Below are 22,296 nucleotides of genomic sequence, written 5' to 3' on the forward strand. Positions count from 1 at the left end.
AAACTGTGGGATTTAAAGTGGATGACTTGAAACAGCTAAGGAAGAACTCCAGATAAACATATAGCTGCTTAGCTAGGTAAACAACCAAAACGAAAACAAACTGTAAGACCTTTTTTACTTCACTGGGCAAAATGCCCACACACATTACGAGGTAGAGAGTTTTTAGTTTGTAGGAGAGCATAGTCATTAAAAAGAATGAAGGTTAATTGATCCATAGACTACCTGCTTGCTCTTCTTTGATCTGTTTTTCACCTTCCCTTGCTCCTTCTCTCCATCCTGCTCATGATCAAAGTCAGCTCCATTGTCAGTGAACCCATTCACAGGAATCACATCCCCCTCAGCAGTCTGTTCAGTCTTCCGCTTCTTCAGCACCTGGCTCTCCCACTTCTCCTTGCCCCCCTGCGACCTCGGGCTCTTTGTGCTCTTCCTCAGAGCCACCTACGAAAGAGCAAACACAAAAGAGGCTTAATATGTACAGCACAGGAGAGCCACCTCGGTATGAATGATGATAATGCTTACACTGAGTCAATATGACAAGGCGGCAAGGAAATCCTTCCAAAACCTCTAGTACATAAATAAAAACCCATCATAAAGAAATAGGGAATTGAAGAAGAGCCAAAGCTCATGATGCTTCTGGGCATGGTTGTGTATTGAGGTCATATCCTATGAGGCAGGCCTGCGAGACTAGAATATTGGCGGCCAGCTGCCACCCATTGTCAGGCTGTGGCGTTTGGCAGTCTGAGCTAAATGCCCCTGGACTAACCATGCCAGTAGCCTGTGAGTGGGTTGTCAGTGGTGTTGATATACATACTACCAAGCACAGTGGAGCAATGGACATGAACAAAAATCAGTTACAGGTCATCTAAGACACAGAAGTCTGTGAGAACTTGGAAAGGAGCAATTTAATACATGCTCCCCTCCCCCGATGGCTTTTGGGGTATTGTTCAATGCAAGCACAACTAATCTCACTTAGCCAACGAGTGTGAACTGTGAGCATTCCCAGCTCAGCGTCCCCCCTGCCTACAGCTTCAGCTATCCATGAAAACAAGTGACCTAATGGCACAAGTGTAATCTCCAGAACCATTGCCATAGTGATATTAATATTCATGGCACTGCTAAAAGACTAGCGGCGTGTGGTAAATGATGTGTCACTGTGTTTCTCCACCTCCCTGGATAGTTACCAAGCATGTCTGATAAAAACAATCACTGAGCTTGGCTCTGAATAGCATCAGGCACACACAGCTGTGGAGACGCAGGGCGGAGAGGGGGAGAAACTAAACTAACCCAAAAACCAAACAAGGGCTGAGTGAGAGAGAGTGGGTGAAAATAACCTTGGGTAGTAGATCCGTTTTGCCAGCTACACTGAATACAATAGGGTGAAACCAGCTAAATCCAGGTTAGGGTTTGCAGTGAGAATGGCTTTGAGAACGAACATTGGCCCTAAATCCCAGGTAAAGCCCAGCGGCTTACAAAGGATTCAGTGGATGGGCTCTCATCAAGTTCCACTATCACATTCGTACCTCCATCCAGTCACTCTCACCATCCATGAAGCCAAAAGTGAATGGCAGTAACATGCATGTTATAACACGGTCTCTCCTCGGTGGACAGAAGACATGAACATCAAGCTATTAACAGCTCATGTGCCACAGCTTCTGCAATCAGACCTCACATATCAGGTCTCACCAGGTAGCTGAACATAACCTGGCCTGCAAACATTCCACAAAGGACATGAGATACAAGAGGCCAAGGAAACAAGGCAGCTTGTTACAGTAGGCTGTTCAAATCCAATTTGCATCCAATCAGCCAATGGCACAGTAAGCGCTGCTTCAGCCTCCATTAACTGCTCTGTAAATCATTAACTCTATTGATGTGACATAGATTTCAAAGACGCAACGCAAGCAGGGGTACAACAGAAAGTCGGTCAGTTAATTGTATAAAGCTAATAGCATCCGCTAACATGCCTTTATCAGAGTAATAGATAGCTCATTTCAGAGAGCTATTTTCCCATGACAAGATATCGTACAAGACAGTAGCGCACAGTTCCTTCTAGAGATCCAGAGAGATCTGTTACAGTGAAATATATGCCTACAGTTCTTCCTTCCTATGTTCATTGATTTAAGCACTGCACTGTAGGAGAGTAGACCCAGCTGATCTGGACGTTCCTGGGTATTAGATTCATGATGGATTCCTAAACTGTGTGTAAAGCTACAGGTCTACAGATGATTTGTCTTTATCCTACTGACCACAACAGAGATAATACTGCTAACAGCCTGTCCATAGGTCAAGCACTCCATTTATCCATACATCCCCAGCTAGACCGCTTTCTGTCATTAGGAACTGTTCGATCACATGGCACTATAGGCCAACATCTTCTGGTACAAGGTTTACTGTAAATGCCCCTGACTTTTAAAGATGCCAGCGGTAGAGTGGCCAGTGGTGGAAAAAGTACCCAATTGTCATTATTGAATAAAAGTAAAGATACCTTAATAGAAAATGACTTGAGTAAAGGTCACCCAGTAAAATCCTACTTGAGTAAAACTTTTAAAGTATTTGGTTTTAAATACACTTAAGTGTCAAAAGTAAATGTAATTGCTAAAATATACTTAAGTATCAAAATTAAAAGTATAAATCTTTTCAAATACCTTACATAAAGCAAACAAGATGGCGCCATTTTCTTGTTTTTTAAATGTACGGATAGCCAGGGCCATGCGCTAACGCTCAGACATCATTTACTAATGAAGCATGTGTTTCATGAGTTCACCAGGTCAGAGGCAGGAGGGATGACCAGGGATCTTCTCTTGATAAGTGTGTGAATTAGACAATTTTCCTGTCCTGCTAAGCTTTCAAAATGTAATGAGTACTTTTGGGTGTCAGGGAAAATGTATGGAGTAAAAAGTACATTATTTTCTTTAGGAATGTAGTGATGAAGTAAAAGTAAAAGTTGTCAAAAAAATAAATAGTAAAGTACAGATACCCCCAAAAACTATTTAAGTAGTATTTTAAAGTATTTTTACTTAAGTACTTTACACCACTGAGAGTGGCTATAGATACACTAGGTTCATCATCACTTTATTTGAATGCTGAAATGGAGTTTGTGTGTCATTTCCCACAGTACTTGTGACACATAATTAAGTGGTAATTAGACACTTAACATGCTGACCAGACATGTTGATTTTGTCCACCCACACCAGACGTGTTCAGGAAACACAGGTTGAAATATCAAAACCAACTATGAACCAACTATTTTAATTTGGGGACAGGTCAAAAAGCATTAAACATTTATGGCAATTTAGCTAGCTAGCTTGCTGTTGCTACCTAATTTGTCCTGGGATATAAACATTGGGTTGTTATTTTACCTGAAATGCACAAGGTCCTCTACTCCGACAATTAATCCACAGATAAACGGGTAAACTGAGTTAATTTCTAGTAATCTCTCCTCCTTCAGGCTTCTTCTTCTTTGGACTTTATATGCCAGTTGGCAACCAACTTTAAGGTGCATTACCACCACCAACTGCAAAGGAGTGTGGACCTCAGGTCATCTTTCAATCACCCATGTGGGTATTTGTTCCTAAAAACCAATGAGGAAATGGGAGAGGCGGGACTTGCAGTGTGTCAAGCATCATAAATAGAACCAAGTTCTATTTTAACGCCTGCCTACGCAGATGCTCGTTGACCCACAAGAGCAGTGCGGGTGCAATGATTTAATAACATGTATGTGTAAATTTATTTTGCAACGCGAGCTGTGTGGTCAGCATAACACTCTCTATTTCCCATGACACGTCCAGCAGCCTGAGGTCACAGGTCCTGCCACTGAATTACTGGACCCGAGCAATTTATGCACCAGTAATGGACTGAAGAGGAGTCATAAATATTCTGACACTGCCATGGCTTTGCCTTACAAGTCTAAATGTGTAGGCTACTTTGTCACATAACTGTCAAACATATTTAAAGGAGGTACTGGTGGCCAAAAAAGAAACATTATGAAATTGCAATAGAACATAATGTCACTTTCTTGTGTCACAACCTACAGTAATGATAAACACGAGGGCGGAAAATGGAGCCAGTTTATTATCACCTAGATCCATATGTAAACACGACTGTATATTCTGTCCATATATCACAGAATATAGACTATCTACAGTCCCTGTTGTCTTCTTTCTTAGAGGTACATGCCTATTGTATTCAGTGTAGCTGGAAATCTACCCCAGATTATTTTCACCCACTCTCTCTCATTCAGCCCTTGTTTGGTCTTTGGGTTAGAGTAGTTTCTCTCCCTCTGCCTCTCAACAGATGTGTATGCCTGATGCTATTCAGAGCCAAGCTAGCAGTGATTGTTTTGATCCGACGTGCTTGGTAACAGTCCAGGGAGGTGGAGAAACCAGAGTGGCTCAGTGGTCTAAGGCACTGCATCTCAGTGCTAGAGGCGTCACTGCAGACCCTGGTTTGATTCCAGGCTGTACCACAACCGGCAGTGATTGGAGTCCCATAGGGCGGCACACAATTGGCCCAGCGTCGTCCGGGTTAGGGTTTGGCCGGGGTAGGCCGTCATTGTAAATAAGAATTTGTTTTTAACTGATTTGCCTAGTTAAATAAAGGTTAAATAAAATAAAATACTAATTGTATCATAACTGTGTGAAACAATGAGTGATTGTTTCTTCTGCCCAGTACAGATCCGTTCAAGGACGTTCCGTGCTTTTATAGACTGATCTTGTCATGCATAAGAGCGATGTCAGTGTCATACAGAATCCTGTCTGACTTACTGTTCATCGACTCAATACATTATCTGCACTGTCAGCTCAGGTGAATCAGATAAAAGACAGACACGGACAAGTGATCCTAATCAGAACTTTGAACTGCTGACACAAGCATACAGACAACAAACATGATCAATCCTCAAGACCCACATTACTACACTCACTCTTTTTACAGCGAGATTATTGAGAGGAATTTATCTCAAATTATAAACTGGGTGGTTCAAGCCCTGAATGCTGATTGGTTGACAGCCGTGGAATATCAGACCATATACCACGGTTATGACAAAACATTTATTTTTACTGCTCTAATTACGTTGGTAACCAGTTTATAATAGCAATAAGGCACCTAGGGAGTTTGTGGTATATGACCAATATACCACAGCTAAGGGCTGTATCGAGGCACTCGTTCTTAAGAACAGAGCTTAGCTGTGGTATACTGGCCATATACCACACCCCCTCTGGCCTTATTGCTTAAGTGGTGATCACAAGTTACTGTGTAAGAGGTTAGATCATGACCCCACAATATACACTGAGTGTGCAAAACACACATGACATACAGTTGAAGTCAGAAGTTTACATGCACCTTAGCCAAATACATTTAAACTCAGTTTTTCACAATTCCTGACATTTAATCTGAGTGAAAATTCCCTGTTTTAGGTCAGTTAGATCACCACTTTATTTTAAGAATGTGAAATCTCAGAATAATAGTAGAGAGAATGATTTATTTCAGCCTTTATTTCTTTCATCACATTCCCAGTGGGTCAGAAGCTTACATACACACCAATTAGTATTTGGTAGCATTGCATTTAAATTGTTTAACTTGGGTCAAACGTTTCAGGTAGCCTTCCACAAGCTTCCCACAATAATTTGGGTGAATTTTGGCTCATTCCTCCTGACAGAGCTGGTGTAACTGAGTCAGGTTTGTAGGCCTCCTTGCTCACACACGCTTTTTCAGTTCTGCCCACAAATTTTCTTTAGGATTGAGGTCAGGCTTTGTGATGGCCACTCCAATACCTTGACTTTGTTGTCCTTAAGCCATTTTGCCACAACTTTGGAATTATGCTTTGGGCCATTGTCCATTGGGAAGACCCATTTGCGACCAAGCTTTAAAGATATACTTCTCCTTTATGCAACCGCTGTGTCAGATTTCAAAAAAGCTTTACGGAAAAAGCCCACCATGCAATAATCTGAGTACAACGCTCAGAGACCAAAACAAGACATACAGATACCCGCCATGTTGTGGAGTTAACAGAAGTCAGAAATAGCATTATAAATATTCACTTACCTTTGATGATCTTCATCAAAATGCACTCCCAGGAATCCCAGTTCCACAATAAATGTTTGTTTTGTTCGATAAAGTCCATCATTTATGTCCAAATATCTCCTTTTTGTTTGCGCGTTTAGTTCACAAATCCAAATTCAAGAGGCGCAGGCACTTAGTCCAGAAAAAAAGTCAAAAAAGTTATATTACAGTTCGAAGAAACATGTCAAACGATGTATGGAATCAACCTTTAGGATGTTTTTAACATAAATCTTCAATAATATTCCAACCGGACAATTCCTTTGTCTTTAGAAAGGAAAAGGAATGCAGCTAACTCTCACGGACGCCGCCTGACTGAGCTCATGGCATTCTGCCAGACACCTGACTCAAACAGCTCTTATTCTCTCCCCCTTCACAGTAGAAGCCTGAGGTTCTAAATAATGTTGACATCTAGTGGAAGCCTTAGGAAGTGCAATCGGACCAAATTTTACACTGTATTTTGGATAGGCAAAGACTTGAAAACCTACAAACCTCAGATTTTCCACTTCCTGGTTGGATTTTTTCTCTGGTTTTTGCCTGCCATATGAGTTCTGTTATACTCACAGACATCATTCAAACAGTTTTAGAAACTTCAGAGTGTTTTCGATCCAGATCTACTAATAATATGCATATCTTAGCTTCTGGGCCTGAGTAGCAGGCAGTTTACTCTGGGCACCTTATTCATCCAAGCTACTCAATACTGCCCCCCGCCATAAGAAGTTAACTTCCTGACTGATGTCTTGAGATGTTGCTTCAATATATCCACATAATTTTCCTCCCTCAAGTGCACCAGTCCATCCTGCAGCAAAGCAACCCCACAACATGATGCTGCCACTCCCAAGCCCTCACGGTTGGGAAGATGTTCTTCGGCTCGCAAGCCTCCCCCTTTATCCTCCAAACATAACGATGGTCATTATGGCCAAACAGTTCTATTTTTGTTTCATCAGACCAGAGGACATTTCTCCAAAAAGTACGATCTTTGTCCCCATGTGCAATTGCAAAATGTAGTCTGGCTTTTTTATGGCAATTTTGAGCAGTGGCTTCTTCCTTGCTGAGCCTCCTTTCCGGTTAGGTCGATATACGACTCGTTTTACTGTGGATATAGATACTTTTGTACCTGTTTCCTCCAGCATCTTCACAAGGTCCTTTGCTGTTCTTCTGGGATTGATTTGCACTTTTCGCACCAAAGTACGTTCATCTCTAGGAGACAGAACGCATCTCCTTCCTGAGTGGTATGACGGCTGCGTGGTCCCGTGGTGTTTATACTTGCGTACTATTGTTTGTACAGATGAACGTGGTACCTTCAGGCATTTGGAAATTGCTCCCAAGGATGAACCAGACTTGTGGAGGTCTACAATTTTAATTCTGAGGTCTTGGCGGATTTATTTTGATTTTCCCATGATGTCAAACAAAGAGGCACGGAGTTTGAAGGTAGGTCTTGAAATACATCCACAGGTACACCTCCAATTGACTCAAATTATGTCAATTAGCCTATCAGGTTCTAAAGGTTCTTAAGCCATGACATCCTTTTCTGGAATTTTCCAAGCTGTTTAAAGGCACAGTCAACTTAGTGTATGTAAACTTCTGACCCACTGGAATTGTGATACAGTGAATTATAAGTGAAATAATCTGTCTGTAAACAATTGTTGGAAAAATGACTTGTGTCATGCACAAAGTAGATGTCCTAAGCGACTTGCCAAAACTATAGTTTGTTAACAAGAAATTTGTAGAGTGGTTGAAAAACTTGTTTTAATGACTCCAACCTAAGTGTATGTAAACTTCCGACTTCAACTGTAGACTGACCAGGTGAATCCAGGTGAAAGATATGATCCCTTATTGGTGTCACTTGTTAAATCCACTTCAATCAGTGTAGATGAAGGTGAGGATACAAGTTAAAGGAGGAGTTTTAAGCCTTGAGACAATTGAGACATGGATTGTGTATATGTGTCATTCAGAGGGTGAATGGGCAAGACAAAAGATTTCAGTGCCTTGAACGGGGTATAGTAGTAGGTGCCAGGCGCACCAGTTTGTTTCATGAAGTGTTTTTCATTTTCAACCGTTTCCCGCGTGTATCAAGAATGGTCCACCACCCAAAGGACATCCAGCCAACTTGACACAACTGTGGGAAGTATTGGAGTCAACATGGGCCAGCATTCCTGTGGAACGCTTTCGACACCTTGTCGAGTCCGTGCCCCGACAAATTGAGGCTGTTCGATGGGCATGACTGTGCTATCCTTGACGGCTGTTTATAGTGGCTTGATGAATGCCTCCCCTCTTCTGCCAGGTCCTGAGACAATTAGATGACACCATCAGTACCTAACGAGGACTTTTCCTCAGAGAACCTATTCACAGTGGCAATGTAGTGGAACCCTAACCTAACTGAAAACCCAGCAGAATTAATATGAGAGATAGAGAGAGAGAGAGAGAGCGAGAGAGGAGGGGGAGAGAGAGAGAGTTTTCAACAAGAGAGTGGTTGCACTGCGCCCTGGAACTCTAAATTTGGAACTGTACCATATTCGGCAGATAGCCCTACTTATCAGGGCTAAATAGTACCTATCCACTAAATGGGGCCAACAGTCATTATTAAGCCAGTGGATTGAGGTCACGCAGTAGCAGCACATTCTACATATTAATTTTCTAAATAAAACTCGCTGTCTCTGTCTGTCAGTCTGTCACTGCAACAGACAGACATAATGGTGTTCCATGTCAGTTCCAGGCCGTTCAGGACGACTGATGGTTTATTTACAGCATGAGCCGACAAGCAGGAGAACAAAGGATAGGAAATCACAGAGGGGGTTTATGGCAGGGAGAGTCAGTCTGTTTCCTGTCTCACAGCCTGGCTGGGCAGTGGGCCCAGGGAGAGATGGACACACACACACACTTTTACAACTGCGGCCTGCAGCCCTGCAAGTTGTCCATTATGTGGAACTGCGACGAACAAGGGTAAAACATGAAACGTTCAGCATTATTTGGCTGAGGGATGTCATTGTGCTTCCACAATGCTGAAGAGAGGGGAATGTAATCCTTGGACATGACAGTCTAGCTGGAGACTAGGGGGGATGGCAAGGACAGATAACATAGAGGAGGGTAAATCAATGAGTGCCTGAGGGAGTAACCCACTAACCTGGTTGTGGGACTACATTCAGTCAAACTGAACAGGCCACAGAGAGGTATTTTCACTGTTCCTAGAACTAGAAGATTGATTCTACTGAAAAAAGGGTTGAAAGCAAAAGCACGGCTTTCCTGTAAGCACACCGTATTATCAGCTGTCAGTGAACACTTTTACATACACAGACAAGTGACACCTGCTTGTTTAAAAACCCTTGCAGGTCCCCTGGAAGCCAAGCACTTCCTCAATCTTGTCCACACAAGGAGTTTGTAAAGAGCGTCATCCGACCAGGCAGACAAACACCCCAAAGAGACACGGAGCTGTGGCGCAGCAGCCCCCTCTTGACTGCCTGGAGAGCTCTCAGCTGGACAGATCGGCCAGAGGTCCGGCAGGCTGGTACACGTTAACTATGCAGCAGGGCCTTGGCTGTAATAAAGAACCTCTAGAAAGATTTACCAATCAATAGCTGGAATATTTCAATGATATGCTTCTTGATAAAATAAGACCACTGTACCACTACCTGTACAAGTTCCACCACAGAAATAATCTTGATTATAGCAAAACAGAAATAAACCGAGAGCAGTGTCCTTTGAATGCTCTCCACAGTGTTTCTCACGTGCTGCAGCCTATTAAATTAACATTTCGCTTTTGACACACTGGTAGTGTTTATCAAACAGTTACTTACATGGTATCACCTCTGGGGTGTACAGTACAGTACACACCTGACCGGGTGGACGGACTCCTAAAATACATCAAACATATCACTTTATTTCTGCAAATAGGGTGCTGAAATGTCTGCTTGGGGGCCCTACTGCAGTAGGATATTAAACACTTGTAACAGTCTGACAGCTCGCTTTACAAATGACTAATCCTAGATTTTGTATTAATGAAATTCTATCTGGTGAAATCCTAGGAGCTCAGTCATCATAAAAGAGGGGGAGCAGAGAGAGATTCTCCCTGCTGCCAGAGCAGAGCTAGAGAAGAGTACAGACCGTATAACAGAGAAGCGTTTCACCGTTTAAAGGGTAGAGCTGCTGCAGGCTTCACCCAATCATCCACATCTAGACTAGTGCCAAAGCCAGACTAGCTGGTTACAGAGCTAATGAAACTAACCCTGTGTAAACAAACATACAGTGGGCCAGCAGATCCCAGAGTCACACCCTGGTGAGTTACACTGTCTAGGTTACAGCACTCACTACAACAATCATTATACAACTATACAGGCCGCCTTTTAAAATCCAGGCCAGGGTCATTTTGAGCTGGAGCCATCATCAGTCTACAGTCATCCTCATCCAGAATATTGTGGAAATCATGTTGACAATATGCAACAGCTGTATGAAGCAGCTGTTTCTACAGTGATTCATGTACAGTTAGCCGGTACATCATGTGTAGTCATATAGCAAAGCAATTCCATGAGTTACACCTCTGGTTTGACAGGAATAGATAACGCCCATCATTATCGATGACAGAAGGTCGTGTTGAGTCCTGTCTTGTTTTTCACCCCTGACATTTGGTATAACAATAAGTTTCTCTTTCTAGACAGAGAATGAATCAGAATGATGATGAGTACTCTGTCAGGGCCATATGCACCAATCACTGAGTCAGCTCTGGCTTTTTACTGCCGGGTTTTCTTTCACACAGTGTCACTTAGATACCATTCATCAAGTTTACTGTTAGTCACCATCTGGTGGGAAGCATTGAGAGAAAAATGTCCTCTTCCAGCATTTCAGGCACATAGAAGTCTCCAATGCCTTTATTATTGTCTATTTTGTATCTCTTTTGACACATGTCCCTATGGTGGCCTCCCGGGTTAAGAGCGGTGGGTCAGTAACCCGAAAGGTCGCTGGTTTGAATCCCCGAGCCGGCAGGTGGAAAAATCACATACACTAATACTCCAGCTGATGAACCTTGCACCTGGAAGCATTTAAGAGCAAGAGAGGGGCTTACTATAAAATGGGTCAAGCCTAGGCCTACAGTTTATAACTTTTGATTTTCCATTTTTGGACCATCAGCAAATCAGAACATATTCAAAATGTGTGACATCTACCAGTTCTCTCTGCCAAACCCCAGGAATTATCATGACATTGATCAAACCAGCCAGTGTGCAGTAGTGCATCAATAATAATCTGTATTCCAGAAATACATATTCTGAAATGAAAGTAAGTCTGATCTATAGAAACACATGGACTGAGTGACACCTCAAAGCATCATAATGGTTGTTGTTGGGATAAATCAATAGTAACCTAACAGCATATCTTCAGCCATCAGCCTCTTGGCATATTGGCCCAGCAAACCAACCAATGTGTTTACAGCAATATCCTGGGTCCTGAAAACCTTGTTACAAGGCAGGGACAGCGTAATTACAATGTAGATAACCATTTTATGTAACAGCGTATAGGCTGTTATATAACTTTTACACTAAATGTGCTAATAAACTCACAATGGAGATAACTGCGTCAACTGCACATGACCCTGGCAGAGATATTGAGCGATGTTGGCCACGCAGGAAGATGTAATCGATTTATGTGTATCATGTCCAAACATACAAACGTGTGTCAAAAACAACAACAACATAGGCCAACGTTCTTACCTCTAAAGATTCCAGACTGAGAAAGCTGGCTATGGCAAATCCATCAATAATGTCCTCCTCCTGTGACACTGACCCTCGTCTCTTTTTCCGAGAGGGACGCGGGGTCCGGACATAACGCAAGTTGGTCATTTTTCCATAATTACACAGGGCCTTATTCCCGACCGGGCTTTGCCCTAGGTCGGAGCCAGATGATGGACTCCGGTTTTGGTCATTCCTGTCAATCGCATCCCTTCTTCGCACGCGGTCTCGTTGAGATCTTGACCTCCGGCTGCGCTTTATTTTCCCGTCCATTTTAGAACTCAGAGTCGAAGCGATCGCCACACGACAGAGCGAAATTCGTTCTTTGTCCATGTGAAGTATAAGTGTGCAGAACAGCACTTGCTTTGTTTTACAAATTAAATAAACGATCTGAGAAAATCCTCCATCCAACAATAACAGACAAGAACATTTTCGAAGGTTGGTTTCGACTTGAATGCGAACCGTGGCTGCCTGTCTAATTGGACCACCACAACAGCAGATTGTTACTTTGTTGCGCCTAGAGAGTGGGAGAACTCTAAATTGTAACTCCTACAATAATATTAACTTGCTTTGAAACTTTTTTTTGCTTGCAATTGTTGTCTGGCTGCGACAGAGCGAGCTGTCAAACGAAGCTACAACGTGGTATCATGTCGGACTGTTCTTCCATCACCGCCCGGCTAAATCTATAGTCATGAACGATTGTGCTTGGCTAGAGGGAATCCGTTTATTTAAGTAAAATAGCCTAAACAACACTTCTCTTTGATGGTGTTTGGCCGATTGATTGATTGTTACTCTGGCCTTAGATATGCAAAAGCGAGACACATGAATAATCCACTCAACTCAATGAATTCCGTGATTTGTAGAATCATCCATTCTCAGGCTATTTGTTCAAAGCTTGTCAATCTTCACACCAAAGTAAGCAAACCCCAGCCAGAAAACGATTCGCCTTTCCTGAGTCGGTATTGTTTCTAAATAAATCCAGCCTCGAATTCTTCTTTCCTTGGTTGATATGGTTGGTTTGAATGGCCGGTTGATCTTGAGTAAAACGTTGGGTAAATGGTGTAAAAAAACAACAAAAAAAAACACGTTAGATTTAAAGCCCACTTCCCCACTTCGCCCTACATTGCATTTTCGGTTGTACAGTAAATCCCAGTACCGTGAACAACTGACGTATTTCCGCCACTTCTGCACGGAAGTGCCTGAAATGATCAGCGATTTAACGCTGAGGAGAGGAGGTGAAAGATGTACCCTTTCATGACCCTATGTACTGCTTGAAAAGGTTGGTTTTAGTTCTGTTCTTTATACTGCATTATTATAGGTTTGGAGTTTATTACAACACTGAGTAGCCTAGGCTGAGAATAGGCAGATCTTATTGATACTTTAAACAAACAACAACAAAAAAGAGTTAGTGATGGTGAAATAAAGGGTTTTGAGGGAATGTGATTAATTTATTTCACCATTAGTCATGAATAAATACAAGCAAAACTGTTTTTCTACATGGATTCTCTCTTTTGCATAATAACATATTACTAATGGGAAAATGTTGCCTAAGATGTGTTTTGGATATATTTGTGTTACACTAAGGCAGTGTTAAATTAATCGGAGTGGCCACAGATCCGACTTTTCCGGACCCTTCTTCCCAACATTCTCTGCTCTACTCGTTCGCCTACTCTGGCAAATGGCTCTCGTTATATGGTTAGATCAAAGCCGAGGCAATGTCTGCAAGATCACATAATGATAGTATTCTACATAACAGAACTGAATAAAATAGCATAGTATGACGTTACTGCAATACAAAAAACACCACCTAATTTCTTATGAGATTCTAGGATGATTGTGCGAATGGTCACATCTTTCTCTCTTATGTGGCCAAAACTCAACAGTGCGCCGGCACAAGGCAAAATATGGGCTTTGATTGAAACAAAACACAGGTAAACTACCGCTCAAAAGTTTGGGGCCACTTAGAAATGTCCTTGTTTTTGAAAGAAAAGCTCATTTCTGTCCTTTAAAATAACATCAAATTGATCAGAAATACAGTGTAGACATTGCTAATGTTGTAAATGACTATTGTAGCTGGAAACGGCTGATTGTTAATGGAATATCTACATAGGCGTACAGAGGCCCATTATCAGCAACCATCACTCCTGTGTTCCAATGGCACGCTGTGTTAGCTAATCCAAGTTTAGCATTTTAAAAGACTAATTGATCATTACAAAACCCTTTTGCAATTATGTTAGCACAGCTGAAAACTGTTGTCCTGATTTAAAGAAGCAATAAAACTGGCCTTCTTTAGACAAGGTGAGTATGATGGTTGCTGATAACGGGCCTCTGTACGCATATGTACGCCTATGTAGATATTTCATTAAAAAACTGCCATTTCCAGCTACAATAGTCATTTAAAACATTAACAATGTCTACACTGTATTTCTGATCAATTTGATGTTATTTAAATGGACAAAAAAATTGCTTTTCTTTTGAAAACAAGGACATTTCTAAGTGACCCAAACTTTTGAGCGGTAGTGTATGTTACAGTTAGCACCATCTGCTCTCCAATTCGCTCACTGTAGGCTACATGATCTAAATGAATATCCCCATGAAACTGATTGAGATGAAATGGTTGTCATGCAGACACTGCATGGACGTTCACCAGTAAAACTGTCAGTGATAAATGTGAAGGGAGGCCACAGAAATGTGTACATAATGTAGATCATAATGTGATCTTGCAGACAATGATTCAGCTCTGATCTAACTTTATTAAACTAGCAGCATTCGCCAGTGTAGGCCTATCCTGTTCTCTGTGCAGCCGAACAAGCAGAGCGAAGACTGTGCGTAAAGTAGGGAATCGGGCACATGCACAGTAGCTTTGGGACCTTTAGCTGTCGGGAAGGAGGGTCCGGTGCAGCCTAGGCCAGAAAAGGATTCAAAAGTTGTAGGTCTAATCCTGATGCACAAGCATGCTCGGCATCGGCATTCCTGTGCCGAGAAAACAAATAAACCTCCATAGCTGTAGGACCTACATTGATTCACGTTAGTGCTCAAAGTGTCCTGCTACAATTGCCCCAGGATCAGGAAATAGCTTCCTTAATGCACAGGTTGCCATTACCAGTAACATTCAGCCTTTATTGAGCCTGCCCATGGTTTGAGTCTCTCCCAGAAGAACCTTAGCGGAATGTTAAAATATGCATGAAGCATGAAGATGCTCATATCATCCTCTCTGTTGTCCTCTGGGTTTCTGAACAAAGATGATCTGATAACGGCTTTATCACTGCAGTTCTACATTTTGCTCTATTATCATTTAACGGTCTCCAAACTGTTGATTTTAAACTTCTTTGATTTGCTATCCTTGTATAGTGAGAGCTGTGCTGCAATAGTTACTACATTCCCCATGTGTTTCAGGTCTCTAGAGGTGCACTGATAGACTGTGGGTTTACCCTAATTAAGTGCTCCATTTAGAAAGGTCCTGTAAGTTGAATTTGTACAGAATTGCTCCACTAGGCTGCTGGGGAGCATTTACAAATGGGACATGTATGCTCTGAAACATTCAATACTCATTAATGTCAATTTGCTTCATTGTGCTCCCATTTCTCTCCTATTACATTGGCTGCAATGGTGATGCAAGCTGACAGACAAAATATACATCTTGACTTAAGGTAAGGTTATGACTGTGTCTGCTTTTCTTGTTGCCATTCCCAGATGCCAAAGCATTGAGTCTAAAAGCACACTTCAGATGAACCTTTGTTATGAGTGCAATGGTTTACTTTGCAATTTAATCTGACTGATGAGTTGCAGTGAAATGATATGAAATACAGAACAGAGGAGGGACAGAACTGAAACCATCTTTTGTGAGAAACAGGAACATATGTGGTAGTTATCACAGTGTTGGAATGGGTGTCCAGTAATAAACTGGTGCTGAACATATCTAAAACTTAAAGCGTTGCATTTGGTACTAATCATTCGCTAAGTTTTAGACCTCAGCTAAATCTGGTAATGAATGATGTGCCTGTTGAGCAAGTTGAGGAGACTAAACTTGTTGGTGTCACCTTAGACTGTAAACTGTTATGGTCAAGGCATATTCATTTGATTATTGTAAAGATGAGCAGAGGTCTGTCTGTGCTAAAGAGATGCTCAGCATTTTTAACACCACAGTCCCTTAAATTGAAGCGGTGGGAAACAAACAAAAGTGGCCTCTGATCAAAACAGATCAAAAATGAAATCACTGATAATTATAAGAGAGCAGGAGAACGTATAAATTGGCTACAATAATAACAATAACTTTTCAAGCACCAAATCGATAACTATTTTCAAGGTAGGCCTATTCCAGTAATTCATTGCATTTCTGAGCTCCAAATTCAAGTTCAAGTAGGCTACTTCAAGTCCCTTATATTGTTTAAAATTGCATGTGTAACTGTTACATCTGTTCCTGCAACGCCCTCTACTGCTCATCCTGTATCTCCTTGACCTGCCACCACCCCCCCAGTACTCTCTCCCTCTCCCTCTCTCTCTCTCTCTGTGTGTGTGATTGTGTGGGTGGAGACAGGTGTGCTGGAGTCAGAGCAGATCCCTACCAGCTGCAACATGTTCCATAATCAATACCTCTACAAATACTCAGCCCTGCCACTTCCACGCTGCCAGATCGTAATCTCTGCTCAGTCAGTCTACGTTTCTAGCCGTTTGTTACCATTCAAATCCTGTTATCCTGTTGTCTCTGTTTTCCTTGCCTGTCGCTGTTTTCCTCTCTGCTACAGTTCTGCCCGCTCTGACTCTGGTCCCTGTCTCCAGTCCCACGTATCGTATTCCTGCTACTCTGTCCTGGATTCCCCACTTTACTACTCCCTTGGATTCCCCTCCGGACGTGCTTACTCTGTCTCACCCCCTCTCGCTCCAGCCTCAGCCTCAGCTTCCGCACCTGGTTTGAAGCAACCCGCCCGAGCTTCCCCTGACCTGCACTCCATCTCCCCCCTGTGTTTCAATAAATACCTTGGTTACTTCATCCCAGTCTCCTCGTCAGAGTCTGCTCTTGGGTTCCACTCCGCGTAACAGTAACATGGGAATAAAAATATATTTGTCATGTTATTTCATTACCTGATCATATTGTGAATAAGCCCACTAGGTTATGTAATTTGTTGTCATTATATCCATAATAATTAATAGGAATATCGTTGGATGTTGCACAATAGTCTATCCTAACAGTTGAACACAGTAGACTCAGTGTCCAATTCGAGACACAAAAACATGAAAAAAGGAACTTATTAACTTGATGCTTTGTCTTTTAAATCTAAGGAGACCCTGCTGTAAATCAAGCAGACAACAACAGATGATCACCATTATATCCACTGTGGATCCAGTCACAGCTGTCTTCACTGGCTTAAGGAATGAGACACCAAAATATTGTGGACATTCCTCTTGAACACCTTTTTTCCAGCACTTGGGCTGTTGTTGCATGGCATGCTCTATCGCCACAGTTGTTTGTCACTTGACCGCCATTTGGAAAATTCCTGGATCAGATGATGTGTGAAAATATCAAGGTGTAACTAATCAGCTGGACACCAAATGTGCATCCAACAAGTATTATGCATAATTATTGAAAAAACACATTAATGTCAGTATCGATTTAGGTTTTCAGTATCAAGGTAAAGTGACTCTTTCGGTTAGAAGCATTACATTTCGGAATACATACATAAGTTGGGATTTGGATGCCCATGAAAACTGTTTCCACCCCGTGACAGAAGAAGACACGAAATGTTACATAAATACAATGCATTTTTGAGATCTCTATACAAAAACTGTCCGACAGCTAGATCCAGGATTCTTACAAGGTTCAAGTTCAATGTCTAATTAAACTGTTTAATGCTTAATATATATAACGACAACTTACACTGCCATAAATGCACAGAAAAGTACAGAAAAGTAATGTTTGTGTCACAAGATTTTGGACAAATCCATCAAGACACCCTCCATAATAAAGGGTTAAACATAGGTTTTAAATCAACTCGTGACGTTTATTGAATTATAGCTATGATTCCCGCTCCTTTTATCTTAACGTAATGACATGAAAAAAATTGCAGATTGTTATCAACGACATCAACAGCTGTAACAAGTACCAAAGGTACCCTTGTTTAACTGTCAGTCATGTGGGTAACTGTCAGTCATGTGGGTAACTGTCAGTCATGTGGGTAACTGTCAGTCATGTGGGTAACTGTCAGTAATGTGGGTAACTGTCAGTCATGTGGGTAACTGTCAGTCATGTGGGTAACTGTCAGTCATGTGGGTAACTGTCAGTCATGTGGGTAACTGTCAGTAATGTGGGTAACTGTCAGTCATGTGGGTAACTGTCAGTCATGTGGGTAACTGTCAGTCATGTGGGTAACTGTCAGTCATGTGGGTAACTGTCAGTCATGTGGGTAACTGTCAGTAATGTGGGTAACTGTCAGTCATGTGGGTAACTGTCAGTCATGTGGGTAACTGTCAGTCATGTGGGTAACTGTCAGTCATGTGGGTAACTGTCAGTCATGTGGGTAACTGTCAGTCATGTGGGTAACTGTCAGTCATGTGGGTAACTGTCAGTCATGTGGGTAACTGTCAGTCATGTGGGTAACTGTCAGTCATGTGGGTAACTGTCAGTTGTGGGTAACTGTCAGTCATGTGGGTAACTGTCAGTCATGTGGGTAACTGTCAGTTGTGGGTAACTGTCAGTCATGTGGGTAACTGTCAGTCATGTGGGTAACTGTCAGTTGTGGGTAACTGTCAGTCATGTCGGTAACTGTCAGTAATGTGGGTAACTGTCAGTTGTGGTAACTGTCAGTCATGTGGGTAACTGTCAGTCATGTGGGTAACTGTCAGTCATGTCGGTAACTGTCAGTCATGTCGGTAACTGTCAGTTGTGTGTAACTGTCAGTCATGTGGGTAACTGTCAGTCGTGGGTAACTGTCAGTCATGTGGGTAACTGTCAGCCGTGGGTAACTGTCAGTCATGTGGGTAACTGTCAGTCATGTGGGTAACTGTCAGTCATGTCGGTAACTGTCAGTCATGTGGGTAACTGTCAGTCATGTCGGTAACTGTCAGTCATGTGGGTAACTGTCAGTCATGTGGGTAACTGCCAGTCATGTCGGTAACTGTCAGTCATGTGGGTAACTGTCAGTAATGTGGGTAACTGTCAGTCATGTGGGTAACTGTCAGTCATGTGGGTAACTGTCAGTTGTGGGTAACTGTCAGTCATGTCGGTAACTGTCAGTAATGTGGGTAACTGTCAGTTGTGGTAACTGTCAGTCATGTGGGTAACTGTCAGTCATGTGGGTAACTGTCAGTCATGTCGGTAACTGTCAGTCATGTCGGTAACTGTCAGTTGTGTGTAACTGTCAGTCATGTGGGTAACTGTCAGTCGTGGGTAACTGTCAGTCATGTGGGTAACTGTCAGCCGTGGGTAACTGTCAGTCATGTGGGTAACTGTCAGTCATGTGGGTAACTGTCAGTCATGTCGGTAACTGTCAGTCATGTGGGTAACTGTCAGTCATGTCGGTAACTGTCAGTCATGTGGGTAACTGTCAGTCATGTGGGTAACTGTCAGTCATGTGGGTAACTGCCAGTCATGTCGGTAACTGTCAGTAATGTGGGTAACTGTCAGTAATGTGGGTAACTGTCAGTCATGTGGGTAACTGTCAGTAATGTGGGTAACTGTCCGTAATGTGGGTAACTGCCCGTCATGTGGGTAACTGTCAGTCATGTGGGTAACTGTCAGTCATGTGGGTAACTGTCAGTTGTGGGTAACTGTCAGTCATGTGGGTAACTGTCAGTCATGTGGGTAACTGTCAGTTGTGGGTAACTGTCAGTCATGTCGGTAACTGTCAGTAATGTGGGTAACTGTCAGTTGTGGTAACTGTCAGTCATGTGGGTAACTGTCAGTCATGTGGGTAACTGTCAGTCATGTCGGTAACTGTCAGTCATGTCGGTAACTGTCAGTTGTGTGTAACTGTCAGTCATGTGGGTAACTGTCAGTCGTGGGTAACTGTCAGTCATGTGGGTAACTGTCAGCCGTGGGTAACTGTCAGTCATGTGGGTAACTGTCAGTCATGTGGGTAACTGTCAGTCATGTCGGTAACTGTCAGTCATGTGGGTAACTGTCAGTCATGTCGGTAACTGTCAGTCATGTGGGTAACTGTCAGTCATGTGGGTAACTGCCAGTCATGTCGGTAACTGTCAGTCATGTGGGTAACTGTCAGTAATGTGGGTAACTGTCAGTCATGTGGGTAACTGTCAGTCATGTGGGTAACTGTCAGTTGTGGGTAACTGTCAGTCATGTCGGTAACTGTCAGTAATGTGGGTAACTGTCAGTTGTGGTAACTGTCAGTCATGTGGGTAACTGTCAGTCATGTGGGTAACTGTCAGTCATGTCAGTAACTGTCAGTCATGTCGGTAACTGTCAGTTGTGTGTAACTGTCAGTCATGTGGGTAACTGTCAGTCGTGGGTAACTGTCAGTCATGTGGGTAACTGTCAGCCGTGGGTAACTGTCAGTCATGTGGGTAACTGTCAGTCATGTGGGTAACTGTCAGTCATGTCGGTAACTGTCAGTCATGTGGGTAACTGTCAGTCATGTCGGTAACTGTCAGTCATGTGGGTAACTGTCAGTCATGTGGGTAACTGTCAGTCATGTGGGTAACTGCCAGTCATGTCGGTAACTGTCAGTAATGTGGGTAACTGTCAGTAATGTGGGTAACTGTCAGTCATGTGGGTAACTGTCAGTAATGTGGGTAACTGTCCGTAATGTGGGTAACTGCCCGTCATGTGGGTAACTGTCAGTCATGTGGGTAACTGTCAGTCATGTCGGTAACTGTCAGTAATGTGTTCTGTTGTTCTTATTTCAAATGTTTGTTGTTTAGTCTTTGAGCCATTCTTGTGTATTGATGTTCTTCTGTATTTTGTCATGTTTCATGTTTGTGTGGACCCCAGGAAGAGTAGCTGCTGCTTCAGCAACAGCTAATGGGGATCTGAATAAAATACAAAAAATACACTGTCATTTCAGTCACGCACAGATCTGAGAGATCACAGGGCAAAATTGCAAAAATAATCAGTATTGTGTAGTGCAATTGTTCAATGTTATTCAATACTAGATGGGCCCAGGCAGTCACCATAGCCATTTCATTTTGTGTTACACTGCCCTCTGCTGGTGTAATGCCTGGCTCTTTGAAAACCCCTTGAGAAATCAGAAACATGTCTGTAAGTAGAGGGCAGCACAGGTCTATTCAAGCACAGAGAATGATAGAGGCCTCTAGTTGACAAAATGTTATTTTAGCATGGGCAGCGCCATTGAGGGCCTCCACCATGCTTCCCCCATTTTAAAGTAGTCAAAGTTGTCAACTGGGTGGGTATTCCTATAGGTTGTAGCCTCAATGGCTCTACCCATGCTGTCACATATCCTATAATGGCACACATATAAAGATGAGTCCTCTATCTATCTCTAGGATCCCAGGTCACTCATTGTGCTGTTGGATCCAGTTCTCCAACATTTACATTGTACCTTTTACTATGGAATGAATGGTTTATCGACAGCTTCCACATTCACCTGTAAATTTTTTTCTCTGTGTGCACATTGCACATCATCTAACAGAAATACCTGACAGATACCTCATTAATACCTCATTAAAATAATTTTGTCATCTTTAGCTAGCGATGATATTGAATCTTTTCAATGTCACCGTATGGAAGACATAATAGCTAAGCAAACTGACAATACAAAATTACAAAACTCTGATCAAGGACAACAAGATAGAACTGCAGCTTGTCTGTGTCTTGCATAGAATTAGAAATTAGAACAGTAATTTAGTAGGATCTCTATGGTGTCTTGTCTCTCCCCTCCATCTCAGATTTCAAAGAAACAAATGCCATTGAAACATGTTAGGTAGACTACATATTGCAATGAGGCAAGGATCTCTATTATTGTTATTCTCACCCACTTTCTTCTGCTTGTGATGTGCTGTATAATCCGTTTACTGAAGCAGTGACAACAGCAGCTGGAGCCTGACGGCGCTCATGAAGTTGTGAGGTTAATCTGGCTAAGAGAGGGTGTCTGACACCGAGGCAGCCCCAGGCTCTCAGTTGGATGAGATGGCTTTAGACAGTTGCTAATACAGAGGCAGGATTGCCTGGGAAATGTGTTTGGATTGATTCACTGGGAAGGCCAATTAGATAGACCGAGAGAGAGAATCCGGCAGTCATCCCCAAGGCCACCTCTGCTGTATCTTTTTAAGCGATATATTCTGGGTGTTGTGGATTTCAATGTGGTATTCTTCAGCAATGATGTGTAGTGTTGGTTTACAGAATAGCTACTAGATGGAAGGGCCGGGCTGTTGCTCTCAAATGGTTTAAGATAGAAAAGCAAAACCAACTTTAAAATGTGCAGACAGGCTGGCTTTTGCCAGTGTCAAATATATCTCAACAAACACTTCATGTGGCTAAAGCTCAGTGGGTTTTTCAAACAATAACAAGTTTAATGGAAGATAAGTGGCTTTAGCCAAGGGTACCCCAACTGGT

The 22,296-nt window shown here is 42.4% G+C and overlaps 1 protein-coding gene and 1 long non-coding RNA gene across 2 annotated transcripts in view; one reads left to right on the forward strand and one right to left on the reverse strand.

Annotated features, from left to right (window-relative positions):
- LOC129818605 (autism susceptibility gene 2 protein homolog) overlaps window positions 1-12,918 on the reverse strand; it is a 30,620-nt gene extending 17,702 nt beyond the window's left edge. Inside the window, exons 1-2 of the mRNA XM_055874675.1 lie at window positions 11,754-12,918; window positions 223-438 (exon numbers count right to left, since the gene is read on the reverse strand). Of these exons, the coding sequence (XP_055730650.1) occupies window positions 223-438; window positions 11,754-12,104 (567 nt within the window). The 5' untranslated portion in view covers window positions 12,105-12,918. The remainder of the gene's footprint in view (window positions 1-222; window positions 439-11,753) is intronic.
- Window positions 12,919-12,953: 35 nt separating this feature from the next.
- LOC129818626 (uncharacterized) lies at window positions 12,954-20,774 on the forward strand. The gene is made up of 2 exons (XR_008753965.1): window positions 12,954-13,050; window positions 15,391-20,774. It is a non-coding gene; the product is annotated as an uncharacterized LOC129818626 (long non-coding RNA).
- The last annotated feature ends 1,522 nt before the right edge of the window (window positions 20,775-22,296 follow it).

The sequence above is a fragment of the Salvelinus fontinalis genome, chromosome 21, assembly GCF_029448725.1.
Source record: "Salvelinus fontinalis isolate EN_2023a chromosome 21, ASM2944872v1, whole genome shotgun sequence".
NCBI lineage: Eukaryota > Metazoa > Chordata > Actinopteri > Salmoniformes > Salmonidae > Salvelinus > Salvelinus fontinalis.